We start from the raw sequence: 19948 nt of genomic DNA, 5'->3' as shown, positions 1-19948 counted from the left end.
CACCTCGGTGCCTACTCTAACCAGGGATCACACTCGGCCACTCTGGGCATTAGCTTGCCTCATCTCTACAACGGCCCCCCACAGACGCCGGGGATGCCTGGTTTCACCTTGGAGATACCCAGGAGGGACCATCTCACAGGGAAAGCCAGGACAGGTTCCCCAGCGGTCTATTGCGCAGAGATACTCCTTCGGGAGTCGATTCTAGCGCGTTAGAAACCCACAATTAATTAATTAATTAATAAGCACGGTGGAGATTGAGTGATTTTCCCAGATGTTGAGCCAACGCCTTGACATAAACATGGTTCCCCAGCACCACAGTCGGGCAGATCTTCCAGTAACACCACATCCTTTCTCTCATTCAGGCTCCTTATGTAAGAGACACTATGTTCTAGCCCATGTTTTGTGTACCACATCAGACATCATATCACGGCTACCTAAAGCCTAATCTATTTACAGCACTGCTATTCAAATTGCCCAGTCCAGTATCTTTCAGAGCGGCTCCTTAGAATGAATGTGCATGCAGCATATAAGTGAAGGCTGAGGAGCCCCATGGCACATTTGACAGAACACTGTAAATTCCACAAGCAGACGCACATGAGACACCATCTCCCAGCAAGAAAGATCACGGCAAGTAACAGGCTACTCAGTTTTCATCAAGAAAACGATTTAAAAAAGCAGCATTCCCCGGTGAGGCATATGAAAGTGCAGTTGTGCAATTTCACAAAGTACAATGCCCTGTAAAGTAATACGCAGTATGTAATAAAACACATGTTCACATCTTTGCGTGATTCTATCAAGACACAGCAGAAAACATATCTACTGAATGCATCATAGATTTTGTATGAATATTGCTAGAACAACAAAGTGCAACAAAAAACACGCCAGATGGGTGGGATAAGGCTGCTGCTGTCCAGTTGGGAAATGCAATTCTTGATTCCCTAAATGTAGTAGTAGTGCACAAAGGCAGAGTCAACAAGAAGTCGTGAGGGGCTTTTAGATACATAAAACCTCGCCTTGTTTAATGGAAGATTATAGGCTTTTAAGCCATCAAAAAAACATTATCTGAAAGCAGAAGTGATTGTAGAAGGCCACTCTCGTTCTACAGTGCGATGCTGAGGCTGCACTGACAATCACTAAAAACAGTGTAAAAAGAAAACAAGAAAGGTGTGGGAGATACAGGGAGCGGCAGCGAGGGCCTGCAAACACATGCACTCTAATGGAGTGTGAAAAAAATTCAAACTGGTTACATTAATTTATTATTATAGGCCTAAAAAGTGCCTTACAACCATTTAAGGAGCTAGGTTTTAAGGCCAATAAAGGCTGGGTGAACAAATTGGACTTACTTTCACTGTCTGTGGATATGATAGAAACAAGTGAGGAGGGGGTCTGCAGGGGATGAAGGAGGATGTGGCAAGAAGCAAGAAAGAGAAAGAAGCTGGGTTTGTGACAAGCATCACTGGGAGCTTGTAAAGCCCGCGTGAGGAGAGGGAAGGAGAGGCGCTGCTCCAGCTGCTGCTTTCAGGCAACTCACCTTTCCAGCCGCAATTCTACTTGGTGTGTCCGGATATGAGAAAGGGCTTTTGAGAGAAGCTTACAGGCCGCTTTAACACAGTTGTGGGCAGCCATATGTGACGCTAATAAACAAGATGCAGGAGGGACGCGACGGTACCCGATTAATACCCTTTGCAACAACTGAACTCAACAAACACACTTGAAAGGCGTGCAGCCAAAATGAGATTAGGTAAAGGGTGGAGGACAAACAGAAGAAGCACAGTGCAATTGCTGCGCAGGCAAAACTTTAAAAAAAAGTTCCACAAAAGCGGATGGAAATGAGTACTTGGACAATGAATATTGATTAGAAACAGCACACGAAGAGCAACAAGAAATAGTATGCTACAACCAATAGAAATAGAAGAAAACTTAGTGGCAGGCATACAACCAAACAAAAAGTAAGCCCCTTTTAAGATTTCTAGTAAATACAATAGATTTCACAAGCACAGCACAAGCGCTGTGCAGGCGAAACCTAAAAAAGAGCAGTATCAATGCAACTGACACATGCTCCTGTTATTTAAAAATAAGGGAATTACTAGAATATATAATTGTCAAGAGTCTCCTACATAGTTAAATATGAAAAAGGAAACTACTTGAGCCCATGAAAGATTCAGGCATTGCGAAAAGAGAGGAGATAATGCCGTTATTAGTCTTTAATCAGTATAACATTACGGCAAGATTTATCTTCCTCCTGAGGGACAAATGGAATCCATGACTCTCAATAAAGTAGCTGCCACAATGAATTTGAGGCCTGAGTATATCCACAGAAGGAGAAAAGTAAAAGCATACACACAAAAAAACCACGAATGAAGATGAAGTCCAAACATTTTTATGTTACTGGATATTCAATGAAAGGCAAGAGTACGTAATCAACAGTGAGGAGAGAATAAGAACACTTCAACAACAGGCTCACTTTGAGCCAAGTGCATAGGTATTATGAATTTCATGTGTTTTAAATGGTTTTAAATCATATTATATTTTAATACATTTTGTTTAAGATTGTATATTTTCAACTGTGTGTAAGGTACAATCTTTAAGCATTAGTAAAAGAAGTGATGCGCTGAGACACAGATTATTTAACCCAACGCAGTCAGAAAAGGCATTGGTCAGACAACTCAATTTATTGTAGCCCTTTGGATGCCATGTAAGGTTGGATGCCGTCTGTCTGCGATCAAAATTATGCACAAACGTGTAAATGTCTGCCCTGCAATGGGAGGGATATTTATGTGGGTGTTCAAAACAATCTTCCATGCTAGAGATTTATGTCTAGGTCTCACCAAAACGACGATAGCATGGCCAACCTGTTGATGCAGTTTTTCCTCCCACTATGCGAATCATGCTATACAGTGAGGATCCATTTTGAGTTAACAAACTCTACAACAATAGCATCCAACTTCAAATTTGACAAACATCAAACTATAAATGAGCCCTGAAGTTTGAAAATGCTGAGAATTTAAAGTGGTGACAGCAAACCATCATTCAAAAAGACTACCTCTTTTGATATCATCACAGTCTGACCATTAGGAGGTTCTTTGAATTACAGATGCTGTTTTCCCCTTGTCCCTATGCTTGGAGATTTACATTAAAAAAAAGAAGCAGAATCTTATGAATTTATCAGGGTGTCCATGGTTCAATGGAATTGGGCAATGATATACAATTAATGTATACATGTCAACCACATACTCTAACGGGTATTTTATGAATAATTAGATTACTTAGAAACCCCTGGAAAGACATGCTGGTCGAATTAGGGAAAACTCAGATAATTTAGTATAAAACAGCTGAACATGTAGTAATTGTATTAACCCATCAGTACAAAAGCCCTTCTCTAATAGCCCAGTGCTTTATCTTCCATATGCTGGAGAACTGAATCCATATTTAATTCATTAAGCTAATCTTGAATTCTGAATCAGCAGCTGTCAAAGGGAATGCAAAGCATGCCTTCTATTTTAAGTGCACAAGTCTATTTTAGAAGTGCACAAGTCAGCATTGACTTGTGCTACAACTGTAGTACTTCGGTGCCTGACTTTCTTTTAGAGCAGCATGAACATCCATGGTACATCAAAAACAGCACTACTCTCCTACAACGGGAGCTACAGCATACATTTAAATTAATGTAAAAAAGGACACTGGCCACAATTATAGAGTTCTGCTCAACAATTATTAGGCAGTGATAAAATAACCATCTATAGGTAAAAGCCACTGCTTTCCAATAACCAATAAACTATGATTACATTTTCCAAGTATTATGGATAGGGGTGTGCCACATTTTAAAACTTTTTGTATAAATACACCTACTTTTGCATGCATTTATGTGAAATATATTCCGCCAGTATCTCAAGTAACTTTTTCCCCATGAAAGCATACATCTCACAAAAAAGCACAATAGAGACTGGCACTGGACTTGTTTGAGGGGAACACGTCTCATATTGAGGCAATTTCTACTCCAACCATTCTCTGCTTGTAGAAAGCATGGAACATGGCACAGAAGGGTGCAAATGTTGCACTTTTCACATAGCATAAAACTCTGGAATAACACAAGATTACTTTGGCGTAACAAACATTTTGTACAAATCTGTGTGGCCCGGTCTGGAGACCTAGGATTTTAAAGGACAGATTAGTGCTAATGTCATTGATTCCTGTGATATTATGCCTTTTTTTTTAAAAACTAAGCAAAAGTCAGACTCCATAAAAGTTACACTCCATTGTTCTGTACAAATGGGGTGTTCTAGAAAGGATTATATGTGCGGGCAGCAGCTGTGCATTTAGTTCTCTTTATCATATACCTTGGTTGTGTGGTCAGACTTGGGACTGCTGGAGGATGTATTTGTCTGAGCTATTTGATTGACTGAGACACTAAAGGATCTCTCTTAATAGCTCAGTTACATTGTTGAAACGCTTTTACTTCGCTGCGATCACATGAATGCACATTTGCTTTTGTTCATTAGTTATTGCACAAAACAAATATATATATATATTTTTGGGGAAACCTAGGAACAGTCAGTCAGTAGAAACTTAGCTGAAAGATTTAACAAGATTAGCTAGAATTATAAAAATGCTTTTCATTATCGTTAAGGTATATTATACAAGATTGTATACCATCTGGCATAATTATACTTGTTGTTTTGACTCTGGGCCTGATTTAGAGTTTGGCAGAGAGGGTTACTCAGTCACAAACGTGATGGAGTAACCCGGACGCCAAGCTATAAATCGGCCCTATATATTGATCTCATATATATTGACAGTGCTTTTTATATTTGTCTCTTAGTACCCTTATTCCTTGCTGCTTCCTTTCCACCAAAAAGACACATCTTACTATGTCCCTTGGCTGGTCTCGAACATTGTTTCAGCATTCTCCAGGTTTGATGTATTTCAACTGTTATTAGATCGGCTGCAGTTTTATTATTAATATTATTAAATAAAATATAAGACAATAAATATATTTTAAATAACATTTCATGCAACAAAGCAATGTGTTATCTATCTTTGTTCATTTTGGTGTTCTGTGTTAAACTTTCTAAGCAATGTCAAACCATCGCAGAGGCACAGTATACAAGAAATGATGGAAAGACATTCACATTAGACAAAACTGATAGATACGTCCTGACTGAGGGGTGATTCAGGCGCTTTATAAATGTTATAAATAAATAAATAAATAAAAGTGGACTCAAAGAGAGGAGTAATAAAAAAAGTAGATTTTTAAAATTTGACATATTTCAAACACGCCTGTGCCAATCAAACATCATTTTGTTCTGCTGACAACAAGTTATCAATAATATGTGCGGAAGTTTCACTTTTTGTTAAATGCATAATACTTATATATACCTTCCAAATATGTTTCTAGTCATTAAGAAAGTATGATAATGCTACAAATAACAACATAAACTCTTTACCTGGATGAAGGTCTGGTGTTGATTGACTATTCAGCCCTGTGAGAGACTCCTGTAGCTGATACGTTGAGGAGGAGGATGAGGTTCCATCTGTTGTGCTATTTGAGGTCATATATGTTCCATACGTTGATGCGGAGTAATACTGTGCGTACTGATTTTGGCCAAACGTTGTGTAAGAAGGATAATCCTAAAATAGTAAAGGAAACTTGTTATGTGAGGTACAGAGCGTAATTCTTGTTTTTTATCAGACCAAAATATGAATCGGTAAATGCTGGTGAGAGGTCAGAAACAATGATGAAAATATGAGAGGGGAACTGTTGGGTGTGGGTGGCACAAAAAACTAAATGGACTAAAAAGTATGAGTGAACGAGGTGAGGTCAAGTTTACAACAATACGTAAGCTAGCATAACAAACACAGATGAGAAAACTGTAATCTGTAAAAACGAGAAACTATACATCATGAGGTAATACAGAATGGATGCTAGAGGAGGGCTCTACGTTGACATTGAGAATGTAAATGATGCCCCACTGAACAATAAAAAAATACTAAACTACTTACGAAGGACCACTGTTTATAAACATGAGCTGTTCTCTCCATGGTGCAAAACTGCATGAGTTGAGTCTCCCCGCCCAAGGACTCCAGCGTCCATTCTAAAAGGCAAGAAGCAAAGAATGCACTTTGCATACCCACGTGCTCTGAAGTGAGAGCACCTATGCCACGCCACAAAAATCTTCCACACCAATTTCAGACTGTTCTAGAGCAGTGGTTCTTAATCTTTTAACTTCTGTGTAACCCCACGTAATCATGACTGAAACCGCAGGGCCCAAGCATATTCATATTTGATGTTATGAACTTCACAACATTACACAAAAAATACAGAAACAATCATTCATCATACAAATACACAAATTATGAAATATTTCATTTAAATCAAGAACGAACATAATTTTTTATTTTTATTTTAATGGGAGTGTTGGATGTTTTTTAAATTCAGCTGAGGCTGCTCATTGTCCATACTAAATCCAGTTAGATGCACTTGCACTGCTCCCACGAATCAATCAGAGGATATTAACTTAATTTATAGCCTCCATTTTCAAATTCCTCACATTTATAGAATGTTTGAAAATGTTTAATTTTACATTTTGCTCCTATATTTATATACACTTTATTAATCTGTTAATATTATTTGATTTTCTAACCAGTCGCGGACACCAGAGATCCCCAGACAACAGGTTAAGAACCACTGTTCTAGAATTGTTGATGAGTCTTTACAAAGCTACAACTCAAACAAAATCAATTTCACTGTTCGTAAGGATTGCAATTCTTTTGCACCAAAAAGATTTTAATTATTTTGATCACCCCTAATTTTGAACTTCCTACCTTAAACGCTGTAAAAGCTTCAGCCTGCATATTTATATGCAATTGAAAATTGTAGCAATTTGTGGGGACAGGCATCATTTTAACTGGGCTGGCATGAGTTGCATAATTTCTGGCATTTTGCATTATGTGTTCATGCAACATTATGCTATTACCACATGGCATCAATGTAGTTCTTTTGGGTAAAACAAATTCTGTTGGCTTTTGTTAACTCCACTTCTGTTTTTTGCATCATTTCTTCAGGGCACTGCGAGTGCTTGCATCAGTTTTGTACAGGACTATGCGATTCACTTTAAAAATTATACAGAGCAGAATGCCACACTTTTGCATTATGCATAATTTTGCCTAATGTTTCCAGACTTTTGTGTAATTATGCCAAATGAAATTATGCATATTTTGCACATCCCTGTTTTATGTAACAAGAATTGACTGTAAACCTTATGCACGCAACTGGATCGTGCATATTGCTTGTCTGGACACCATTTAATAAAAAACAGAAACGGCAAGTCCCACTTAAATGTGAAGCGACTTCAGTTCCATGCTGATCTTACTGTATGAAATCCCATTCAGACATCTGAATCCACAATATTTCATCTTGTTTGTGTGAGTTCCTCTCCCTAACCTTACATGCTTATCACGAGTGATGGGCAGAAAACCACTACAATTCACAAGAACAATTCTCAAAAGCATATGCAGCAGCTCTACAAGTCCAGCAATGTTGTTAGAAATGTAATACCACATTTAAAAAAAGAACTAACTAACAAAAATGAACTCTCGCTAGTAAAGCAAAGAAGATTCATTCTACAGGTTAGCCCACCACGCATTATGGGCTGTTTGGCTTTTTCAGTCCTAAAGCCTGAAACATCTTCCTGGACCCCTCCTCCATTCCCCAACACCTAAGGGTCCCTTCCTCACCACCCTATTCTGCATGTTTTGCCAATGCCATTTATCTGCACCTGCTATGAACTATTGATGAAGTGGTCGGTGCTTCAAGTGTCTACTGTATCACTGATTTCTACTGTGAACTGTACTTCGAGTGATCATTACCCTATTAGCTACTATTGTACACGAAAATCCTGCATCCACTTTGACCCATCTTGCACTTCTATTTCCTACTGATAATATGCCCCCCCCCCCCGAACCAAGACCCTCATTCTCAACTTTTTCTTCACTCTGCCAATGGTCACTTTCCTACAGGGACATTCATGCTTTAACCAGTTCGTACTAACCAATATTTCCATATTCGCACCATTCTTAACACTCTACCATCACTCAAATGAATGTCTTTGTTACAACCTTATTTGACCGTTTCAGCAATGACATTAAATTACATCAGTCAATGACCAGTCCTTCACACCATGTAAATCAACCCGTGGCATGATCTATTTTTAATAAAGTTCCTTTTTCATAGATCACCTAAAAACACCCACACTATGCTTCGTCCCTTTACTGAAATCACTGAGAAAGGGCTGAACCTTAATGACAAAATGACGCCTGCTGTCCTTCACAACAGTCATGCAATTTTCACCCATTCTTCTCATAGCCAAATGTGAAGAAGGAGTATTGCTTAAATAATCATACTAAACAGTACTGGTTGCATTCTCCGATACCTTCCATTACAACCCCACCTTCATAAACAGGACTATCAATATCTCTCTTTCCAAACACCTCCAATCCACCCCCTCCCCCCAACCAACTCTCAATAACCCCTATGCACTTTCAGCACTGGAAATCCTTGCCCCTAACCATGGATATCAGCTGCTGTTTACTTTCTTCAAGACAATGTGCCCAGACTTATACAAATGTAGAAACCCGAAAACTCTAAATAACTTAATTGGAGCCTCTGACAATATAACAGTAACAAAATTAAAATATCACTCAAAATCACACTTGTTGACTGTCTCACACACTCAATTCCATTGTCTCTCCCCCGTCTCCGTTGTCCATGCTTGTATATCTAGGTTAATAATTCCTTCCAAACCACTTCAAAGCTAACCCAAATGCTTCAAAGTAATGACTGTATTAAGAAAGGTGAAGCCCACTGCTTCTCTCCATTAAACTAAATTCTTAGCTCAAGTCCATTCTTCTCAAAGATGAACAAGCACCAACATATTTCCATCTGCTCACATCCTATTTTTCCTCCAACATTCTTAACCATCTCCAATTTGACTTTCACACACTCCACTTCACAAAGGTAGCTAAGCCCCAATTCTCTAATTTTATTAGCTATGTCCATCGGACATTCACAGTCCTATCTCATACTTTCTGCAGTCATTGGCACTTTCAGGAATATGACCTTGCAGCCAGTTTTAACTGTGCTAAGCCTTGGAAATTCTGCCCTTTAGGATTTCTCCTCTCACCTCTCAAATCATCTGGTCCATTTGCATTTCTAAATCCAAATACCTCCCTGTCTACTTTAATCTCTCTACCAAACCTCTCATCACTGACACCAACATTGTTGATGACATAATGAAACTAAATATTTCAAAACCACATTACAAAATACTTTATTGATTTGGACACAAAACACCTGAATGTGCACATTGCTCAAAATACACAAAGAGATACAATAGAAACAAGTGCAGTAAGAGCACTTAAGAGTGTGCTGAAATAGTTAGAAAAGGAGAAAATAAATTTCTGAATAGTTATAACACGTATTAATCGATTAAAATAGCAAGATTATTCATGAAATGATTGATTATTCACGTACTGATGAAAACAAATTAATCTAATGGCGTGGCCTAACAGTACTATTACCTTTCATTGCAATTGCATTCTAAAATAGATTGTGGTTGCAACTATGCGATAAAATTAACTAGGAAGTTGCAGCTGGGATAATAGAGACCTTAATGATATAAAAAATTAGGAATCTCTTTTAGTGAAATGCTTTTTAAAAATAATTTCCATCTATGGATGTTGAAAAATGGTGGCAGTAGACCATAGAGTGCGGATGGGGGGCAAACTGCGCGTGTTTTGCACACGCAATTGTGGTTGCAAAACATTCTTACATAGCTTAAGGAGTCACTATTAGGAAGGGACTCCCTTGGAAGGCCCATTCCTAAAAGCAAGTTGCTAATCCTATTTTGCGAGTCGCAAATTGATTTGTGAGTTGCAAAATAGGATTAGTACATGGGCCATGGTATTTTTTAGGGTTCAAATGAGTAACACCCATCTGCGCCCGCAAAAAACATGTGTACATGTTGCCTGTTGTGCTATACTGTGGGAGGTAGTTTTGTTTAACAAAAATAGACTGAAATTAATGTGGTTAAAAAAAACTGTGAGAACAAACATCTTAACTACATATTGCCCATTCCACAAATGTTTTTCATCATTGCTTCTTTAGTGCAGTTTTGCCCTTTTCAGTTTTTTCCTTACGTTTGTAATAGCACTTGAATAGCGCTTTATGTACTAAAGGGCTTTTGATGTCACTACTTTATTAGTTTTGAAAAATGTATACTAGAAAAAATTCAAAGAGTATACTGACTGCATTTAGAAATCAGTTTTCATTTAATACAGAACTGCAGCTTTATAAATTAATAACTAGTGCTGGAAATGGAATCTGGAATCCCATTAATTGGGGGTAAAGAACTGGCAGCAGAAAAGGAGAGGAGTTAGGAGAAGTGGACTTTATCAGCCAATTTCTACATTATAAAATACCTCACAAGATTAAGGCACCTGCTGTAAGGTCTTTGTGGACCTAGCAGTTTCCAGGGTATCATAGCAGTAAGATTGCTGTAATGGTTAGGAGCTTGTTGGAGAGATCAGTTTTCAGACGAGTTACCGGTTTGAGTCATCATAAATTAGTGTAGTGTGTTAATGTGCCTGCTGCAAAGCATGACATACATTAAATGCGGGTCAAAGATTCACATTTGATGTAGGGAACTCAGTGTATTACTACTTTAGTTACAGCAATCCATGTGTTGCCTAAAGGTAACAGTTACAATTCGTCATTATATACCTTAGTATGAACTGAACTGGCATCAAGGAACTACATGCAAACTGCAAGGCACAAGTTTAAAATGTAACAGTTTTTTTCCTCAATCTTTCCACATTCTAAGGTTCTAAAAATGGATGCTCTTGGTGGTAATAAACATGTATTAGTATGTTTTACATAGATGGTTAAATGTGTAAGTACTCCTATAAACCAATGCATCGAATATTCTTACAACATACGCATACTTCTTGTGTATATGGCTTTGAAAAGTCAACACCCTGCCTCAAAATCATGTTTCATCTGTTAAGCACTTGTGAAATGACCCAAGCTGGGTGTCTTTATTGCTGGGGCATTGCCACCAAGGTGTAAGCCTCTGGCTAGCTGCCAGCTAGGAAGAGCAGGACAGGATTAAAAGAAGTGCTGATGGCCCTGTAAGTAAGGCATTTTGGTTAACCCACCTGGAACTTCTACTAAGAAAGTTCTTCATCACTGCAAGCGGCTGCTTTAGAGTAAAAAAAAAAAGTGCGGATGCTGCGGAATGTGTTCCAGTGTTAGCAAACTGTACAGGGATACATTTCACTGGGGCCGGGTACCGGATCCAGTTTAGTAATTGCTGATGGATCCTTCACTTTTCTAGTATTGGCGGGAACAATCATTATAGGATGTTACGGTGCCCAATTGTGCAAAAAACTACGTCTAAGTTCTTGTATAAAGGTCGCATCTGGCAGTGTTAATTTCAGGAAAGGTTTTTCCTGATACTCCCTATTTAATAATTAAACACAGATAAACTTAAAACAAAAAGATCTTTGTTACCGATGCTGCATTCTGCTAAATGTACCTGTTGCGAACCAGTGAAGTTTGTTGAATTCGAGTTGTTTGCGTAGATACCAGACGCTGGTGTAAAACTAGAACCTGTTGGGAAAAAAATGCTGGTTATGTGCCAAAACTACCAGTACACACATGTAAAAATGTACAGTCATACACTGGAGCAGGAAATTATTCTTACAGTAATTCAATTACATTTCGGGGGTTGGTTGCTAACACCAGCAACAAAGGACAGAATCATTTTTGGTTAGACTAATTGGCCTACAGTAATTTCTGAGAGGCCCAGTCACAGAGTTGACCAAACAAGTGAAAATTACACAAAGCTAAAATTAAGCTTGTACATTTGCACAGCTTACCATTTTCTGCCAATTTACATATATAAGCGACTTGTGCATATAGTAAATACATGGATGAGATGTACACTTACATAGAAATTATATTAATCTGCAATGGACTTGTTTCTCTTACTTTACATGTGCTTAAGGTAAGGAATGATATGAAATGTCCAAATGGTATAAACGTTTCTATGTTGTTCTTAAATGAAACATTTTGTCATGCATGCCATACTTCCCTTTTCCCAGGCTCCACTTTGTACACAACCTACACACGGCCCAGTTGAGACCAGATTAAGTTTCTTGGATGTGTGCAGCATGTATGTTCGTAAATATTTGTCCGCCCAAAATGTGCCACTTTGTATGACTTAACCATTTTGCATTGCTTTTATTTGCCATTGTGGCTCTCTTTGATATGCACCCTTTGCCGCTTTTAGTATTAATTTATATAGGCTATAGGTGTCTGGAATTAATGAATGAGCTGTACTATGTATTTGTGGAAAGTGTGTATTCACTGCAGGCATATGTTGTCACATATTTCCTGGCGTATATCTATTTTCTAAGACCAAAAACCTTTTTGAGAACCCTGGGTGAACATTCCTACTTTAATAGTATAATGTTGCGCACTAACTATCAGGACACACCCCCATAGGCTGCTATGATAATAATTTTACACTTAATGACAAACCAGCGGCACACACATGGAAGTTGTGGGTGTATTCCCACAGTTTTCGCACGAGAAACACATTATAAAGGATGTATTTGTTTTGTTCGAAATAATCCAGTTTGCAACGTGTGTAGATAACATTTACTAAGTCATTTTTGGCGAAATTTGCCTTTTCAGTAAATTACATTTTTACTTTCTGCCCTCTTAACATTACTGTTGCTTCTTAACTTTTAAATTCTCGTTGTCAATAAAGGTACTATTCAGCAAACTAACCAGGCTATACTTTAATTAAGTTGCATATGCATAGACAAGTACTATGTACAAAGATTATATAAGCAAAAACTGGTTGCAACTTGTTTACTGACTTTCTGTGGAAGGAATCTTATTTTGCGAACCTACCTGGACACAATTAGGTTAGTTCACAAAATATAGAATCGCAGGGGTTCGAATAAAAGCCTTCCTAATTAATATTTATTAGGCATGTACTAATTTGCGACCCCATATGATTGGCCACAATTGCAAGGATAGTGACATGCAGGGGCCAGCAGACCACCACAATGTGTGTCATTGTGCTTAAATAAAGAAAACATGTTTTTTTAATGCATCTTGTTTTCTTTAAAGCTAATAGATCTGGGTTAAAAAACACGCTTCATGGTCCACTGCCTACTCTCCCTGGAACTTTTTCCAATATTTATAAAGGGAAATTGGTCCAAAGGGAACTCCTTCACCTTTGTGAATCACTTACCCATCCAACTTGGAATCATTGGTTTGCGATCAGAATTATGATCACAAACCACTGATATATCAGAGTGCGAAATCACAGTATGAAAGGATACGGACAACATGCTGCTTCTAAATAGCTATTCGTAACCCATTTCTAAACCCATTTACCAATTCCGAAACAAGTTTTCCCATCAGTTACTGTTTTTACTAAGTACAAAAATGGTTTACAACTGATTAAAAGCCCCAGATCCTCTGGTGTATCGAGTCGGAGAGTTAAAAAGTTTTGTACATCAAGCCTTATATTCTATGCTTTGAGAAGGCATTCAGCTGCTGCACAGATCTATTTGCAAAAATTATTTCTTGATACAGTATCTTAACACATACAAACTTGGGCATTATAAATAACGTGTTTCTAAATATCAAAAACACTAGATTGCCTGCACCACAAAAAATGCATGAAGTCAACAATAAGGCTACAGTTTGAAACAACACAAATGGGCCGGTTATGATATTGGGCAGACTTGCGTCTGCCCGACACCATCTCGTCTGCGGTCTCGACATGTCTGCGGTCGGCGGTCACACCTGCCTCATTAGGATGAGACCGAACATTGTTCTGTTGCATTCAGACATTTCCCTAAGGGAGCATGTCTTACAGCCGTAAAGTGGCCGTAAAACATGCTCCCATAGGGAAATGGGAGAAGGTGCTAAACCCTGCACCCAATGGCAGGGATTAACAGGGGGCACCATAGGTACCCCCTCAGCCCTCAACTGGAGGCCGCGCACACAATGGGACCTGCTATGCTGTTATCAAGATACCCAAGGAGATTTTGGCTCATTACTTTTTATCTCACTCCTCATTGCTACCGGTAACCGTTCGCCCCATGTTTGTAGTACACAATCCCTTATCCACCGAATTATCAAGTATAATCTGCATTCATCTGTTAATGCTTTTCATACATGTGTCACACTTCAAGGTCAGATAATGTATGACTATCTGGTCACAGTGCAGTAGAAAAAAATTGCTTCCCTTTTGGTTATCCACCTGCCGCCTGACTGGATCCATCGAAATTTTCAGCAGTGCTCCTGTGCTCTAGTAGGTGGCATCATGCTGCTTAGTGCAGGCTCCCTAAGGCCCAGACAATAATGGAGAGGAGCTGCATATAACCACTATCCATACGAACTAACATCAATTTATTAGCTTCTGCTTTTCCATGCCATCAGATTATAGGGCATACAACAATTGTTGGTGACAGTCTGCTGATCTCTAACTTGGGACCTTTTAATTAGATGTTGAAGTGGCGACTCCACTGAAAGGGGAGGTGGGAGCACAGTGAGGTACCCACCAGATAGAACATACCGTAAGTGAGGAACTTGTTCTTCTGATGGATACTTATACCACAAAGTCCTCATCTTCACAACAGATACCAAAGCAGTAGCGGCCAAAGGTGGAAGGTCTAAAGAGCAAGTCCAGATCAAAAAGTCAAAAACAGAGCGGGCGAGGCGTACCTTCTGCTGGATCTGGCTGTCAAGTCAGTAAGTACTTCATAAAGTAGTCAATGCCTCTAAATTTGCATGTTCACAGCTATCTAGGCCAGGCACTGCATGTGCCAATGCTGGTGTAGTTGCCTTGGCTGTGGTGGAATGGGCTCTCAGCGTCTCAGAGTTGCTTTTCGTGTAAATGACTACCCAACTCACAGGATCCTCTTCTGCGCTGCCTTCCCCTTTCTTTACTCCAGGAAGGGAGAGAAGAAAGGAAAGAGCCACAAACGGATTCCCATTCAATGGGCTAATACAAAAACGTACCTGTGTTAAGAAGACTGCCCAAGTACTTAACACAGTTTGTCTGGAAAGTAGGTGGTGTAGGATGGGTGTACTGAAAGTAAAATTGCACTTCAGCACACACAATCCAGTCTCTAGCATTTACTCCATTCTTAATAGAGTTCTGAAAGAAGAAATGATCAGATCCAATCCGCAGGAGTCAAGTTCTTCCACACCGTTTTTCTTCGAAGATCAAAATGTTACCAGTGATCATCCCGCCGACACAGCCAACAATGTTATTCCAATCCAAAACAGCCAACAATGTTTGTCCAATCCAAAACAGCGGACACATGTTTCGTCCCCTGGACTTTCTCAAGGCTCAGATCAAAAAAGAAGGTACAAGCATTTTGGAAGTCATGTTGATAAAGAATCAAGATAAAGTCATCCCCATAAAAGACTGAATCATGGGTAGAGTCCGCAATACAGGTTTAATCTGCTGGGAAAGTTAGGGTGTAGCCATGATAAGCTTGCGCAGAATCTGCGAAGAGTAGAACGCTGTTAGCACACAGGAGTCTGAAAATGCCTGTAGTACATTCATGTGTCGAGCTGACATCATCGCAATGAGAAAGAGAGTGTTCAGGATCAGGAAAATAGCAAGCTACTATGCATAGGCTCAAAGCGTTCACACATAGGAAATTTCAGGGCCAGATTAAGGTCCCACAGGGCATCACAAACCGTCTGGGAACCACAACTAGAGATTAAAACATTGATGACTAGGTCCCGCCAAAGCAGAAAGGCTGAACAGGCTGACAAATAACCTTCTACAGTGCAACTTGCAAGGTCACGTTGGGCTAAAGATAGAACAAACAACAAAATATCTGAGAGCTTAAGTTGTAATGGGACAGGGTCTCACACACTATACCAGGCACCATAGATGGCCAGCACCCAGCTTTGATGGATTTTGTGGAAGGGCATCTAGCAGCGAGGACAACATTACTATTTCGGTTAGCAATTCAAATGTAGTCAATTATTGCTGCTCAATCTCCATGCATGAAGGTGTAAGTAGAGGAGTTTCGAATGGAGGACCCTTCACTGTTGCTGAGTCAGGAGGTCATCTTGAAGAGGTGGCTTGGTTGGAAGAACTATGCTCATGCCCCGGGGTTCCAGGTACCCCACACGTCAGGCCCAGTCCAAGGAGATTAGGATGACTTTGGCTCAGTCATTCTTCATCTTCTTCAGAACTTGGGGCAGGAGCATTATCAGCGGGAATAAATTCAGGAATCTTTTGTTCCATTCCAGACATTATGTATCTCTTAACGAATCCTAACAAGGAACCTCCAAACTGCTAACTCATGTTCTCGGGTTTTGCAACCAGACCGGGCCAGGGCTCTCCCCACTGTTTGAATATGCTCTGTGCCACCTTCTTCGTGTACACATTGCTCTTAGTCAGCCAAATGACATCTGCTCAATTTGTCAGCTCTGACATTCTGGGTCCTCACCAGGTTGTTGGCTACTAGAAGGAAGCTCAACTGCCAGGCCAGCTCCTTGGCACAGGACCCAAGACCAAATTCCATCCTGCTTGTTGCAGTATCACATGACAGCTGTGTTGTTGATGAGACCTGCACCAGTCTCCCATTGAAAATCAACTGAAAAGCCTTCGGGGCAAATGAATGGTCTTCTACTCCAGGAGACTGTCCAGGAGCCAGCTGTCTACTAGAGATCAGAGTCTTCTAATCTCCACCTCTCCTAAATTACCTTCCCCCAACTCACTAGTGCTGCATCATTCATCACCACTGTAAGCTCTGTATGGGGAAGGTAGAGTGGTGTGCTGCAGGACAAATTGGGATCGGTCACCCACCACAGCGGTCTCCATCTTAAAAACTGGAATTTCAGGTTCCACTGCCAGGCCTTGTCAATCTGGAGTTGTTGACTAGGAGGATGCACAAGGCCAAGAAAACACAGACCATCCTTACTGAGATCCAGGACTGAACCTGAAACTTCTGAATCATATCCTAGATGACCCAGATTTGTAGCCGTACAGGAAAAACCTGAATTGCCACGGTGCCAAGAATCACCCCAATGGATGGGAGTCTTTGTGGTGGCGCAGGTGGAAATTCATTCACTGATGGTGAACCTCAATGATGCCAGGTATTTGTCCATCACCCGGATGAGGTCCACAAATGACTGCAAGGAAACTGCCTTTAGCAGCTAGTCATTTAATTACAGCAATAAGACAACTGCAGATGTACTGTGACCACAGCCATCATATTCGTGAACACCTCAGAGGCCGAAGGAAGAGTGCAAAGAAGTAACGCAAATTGAAGGTGTTCCTGGCCCACCTTGAACCGCAGGTAATGTCAGTGGGACTGAAGGACAGGTAAGTGTCCTGTAGCACCAAGGACTCTATCCAGTATCTTGGGTCCTGAGCAGAGAGGATATGAGCCAACTATTTTGTTTTTTGCATTTGAACTGCTGCAGAAGGTGCTCAACGAGCAGAGATCCACAATAGGCCCATCCTTTTTCGGGAGAATGAAGTAGCATGAATATCGTTCCTCCTCTCTTTCTTTGGGTCTATTACCCATTCCATGGCACCCTTTGGGAGAAAAATATGTATCTTTTGCATTAGAACTGTCAAGTGTTCCTCCAAAATTCGTTCTGGCGCTCCATCCATCATCTCCTTGTGTTTGCCAAGAGAGAGATAGGACAGGGCAGAAATTAAGTATCTGGCATGGCCCTCTGAAGAATCTGTAAGACTTTTCTTGTCTGACATAATGGACCTCCAGCTGGGAAAGAAATGGCGAACGCTGCCTCGCATCAGCTTGACATGAGCTGTTAAGGACAAAAAAAGCAGCCTGGTCGCTTCTGCAGCAGGGGAGGGCGAGTTGGATGACTGTTGACCCTGCTGCCAAGCTGCATTGTCTTGCGGTACCACGTCTGTGAGGATTGGCTCCTGGAATAGCAACTACGTTTCTTGAATTGGTGAATAAACTGCTTCACTAGCAGGAACCAGATGTGCGTGCTGTCAAAGGACATTTCTATTGGGTATGCCTGCACAATTCCAGGAAATCCAATCAACCGTGTCCATTTGTGTATCAAAGCGCAACACTATAGCCAACAGCCTAGTCCAGGAAATTGGTAGGAAGCAGGCCTGAGCAGATAACGTATTTCACTGCATCCTGACCATCATGGATTTTCTAAGTCTTCCAGGACCACCAGCAGGTTCTCACTGGCCATGTTCCACAAGGCATACCTATTTCGGTCCTACAGGCAGGCGAGGTTTACGAATCGCAGTGCCAATTTGGCAGAAGAAAACTTCAGTTTGCCAAAAACAAATGCATATGGATTTTTTATGTGAGAAAGCGGTTGGAAATGAGTAAGGATTAAATTAACAAGTGGCCAAAAGATGATTTTGACTACAAAGCTCTAGGGCATCATTGAATGGTAGTAAAGGCTTCAATGTAACAGGGCCAGCTTGGAGAGTCTATGTCAGAAACTTTGCCTTTGTCTCAATGGAGGGCAATTGCGATTTTGGTGCCTCAGTTGACCTCAAATGAGGCACTTTCCTCCATTGTCTGTTTTGGGGAGGGGGAGGCTTCGAGCCCCCTGGCATTTTGTAAGTCCAGGTATAACACATCACCAGTATAATGAGGAGTAAGCAAGCTACCCTCCCCTCCCCATCATGATCAGATGCCCCCTGAGCTGGAACGAGATCACGTTCAAAGCCAAGAAAAGAGGAGTCTCTGCTGATAGTGGTGTTGTGGGAGAGGCATTGGATTAGAATTAGATAGCATGACAACTGGTTACACCTTAGTTATTTCGTAGTGCAACATTGGGTGAGTTGAGGCAATGCCAGTTCAGCGTTTGACATGGGCGCCAGCACTGGATCATCGACTGGTGGCGGTGGAGCATGCAACCGCATTGGTGTGCTGGAAACGGAGTGGACCATGGGCCTGGAGTGGAAGCTTCTACTGACATCGGTACTGGCCCAGTAACAGGTCCAATAGGGGCAAATGCCATTGGGAAACACACACACTGATGGTGATACAACTGCAGGCACCTGTGACTACGTAGTGCCTGAAGGTGCACCAGAAGGAGTCGAAAGCACACTAAATATTTTCAGCATAGCTTCTTTGAAGGCCTCTATCTTCTGCAGGGTTGGTAACAGCCCAGAAAACTGGGGCATGTTGGGGCCCATTGATAAATCTGTTCCTTAGCCAAAGACCTCGGGTGTGACTTTGATCTTCATGCCCCTGCACCTTCACTTTAGAGCCACAGTGGTAGGATGGGGTTGATTCCTATTCTCCTTTCTTGTGCTCATGTTTGGACTCTGACTTCAACTTAAATAATTTTGAGTGATAGGTGGAGTGCTTGCCGGAATGGCTTTGCGATCCAGATTGCGACAGGTCCTGTGACTTGGACCAGGAATGCAATGTCTACAACTTTTCCTATGCTTGGAGATGTACAGCTTCGCCTTCTGGTTGGAGATTTCCTTTAGATGCATTAGGATACAGTAGCCATTCAACTTCGAGAGTTGTGATCAGAGGCCACGCAACAGAGACACCGGCCTTGAAGGAACTTTGCTTGTGGCAATCCCCGCTTTGGCTGAGGTCTGTCATTTTTCCAGTACACAGGTCCCTGGCATATGCTTCAAAATTTTCCGAAGACCGACATAGTTGAGAGCGGTGCACCAAATCAGTGAGACTGTGCAGAATGAAAGGAACCAATGCCAGTGTACAGCAGTGGCGCTTGTAGACAGCTCTACGTTGGCAATTCCGGAGGAAAAACAGAATCAGTACAGAGCTGCACAACATTGTTTACAATGCACACGAGCACTGCCAGATCCAGCTAGGCGTCTAGAGCAAAGGTGAGGAATCTGCGGTTAGATGTACA

General features: G+C 40.8%; 1 protein-coding gene across 5 annotated transcripts in view; it reads right to left on the bottom strand.

Annotated features, from left to right (window-relative positions):
* LOC147666718 (protein phosphatase EYA4-like) overlaps positions 1–19948 on the bottom strand; it is a 197984-nt gene that overhangs the window by 67604 nt on the left and 110432 nt on the right. For all 5 annotated transcript variants that reach the window (XM_086948935.1, XM_086948934.1, XM_086948933.1 and 2 more), the window contains 2 exons: positions 11592–11665; positions 5445–5628 (listed from right to left, as the gene is read on the bottom strand). In XM_086948935.1, coding sequence (XP_086805061.1) covers positions 5445–5628; positions 11592–11665 — 258 coding nt within the window. The remainder of the gene's footprint in view (positions 1–5444; positions 5629–11591; positions 11666–19948) is intronic.

The sequence above is a fragment of the Lissotriton vulgaris genome, unplaced genomic scaffold (assembly GCF_964263255.1).
Source record: "Lissotriton vulgaris unplaced genomic scaffold, aLisVul1.2 SCAFFOLD_1801, whole genome shotgun sequence".
Classification (NCBI taxonomy): domain Eukaryota; kingdom Metazoa; phylum Chordata; class Amphibia; order Caudata; family Salamandridae; genus Lissotriton; species Lissotriton vulgaris.
This window is presented reverse-complemented; position numbering and strand designations above follow the sequence as displayed.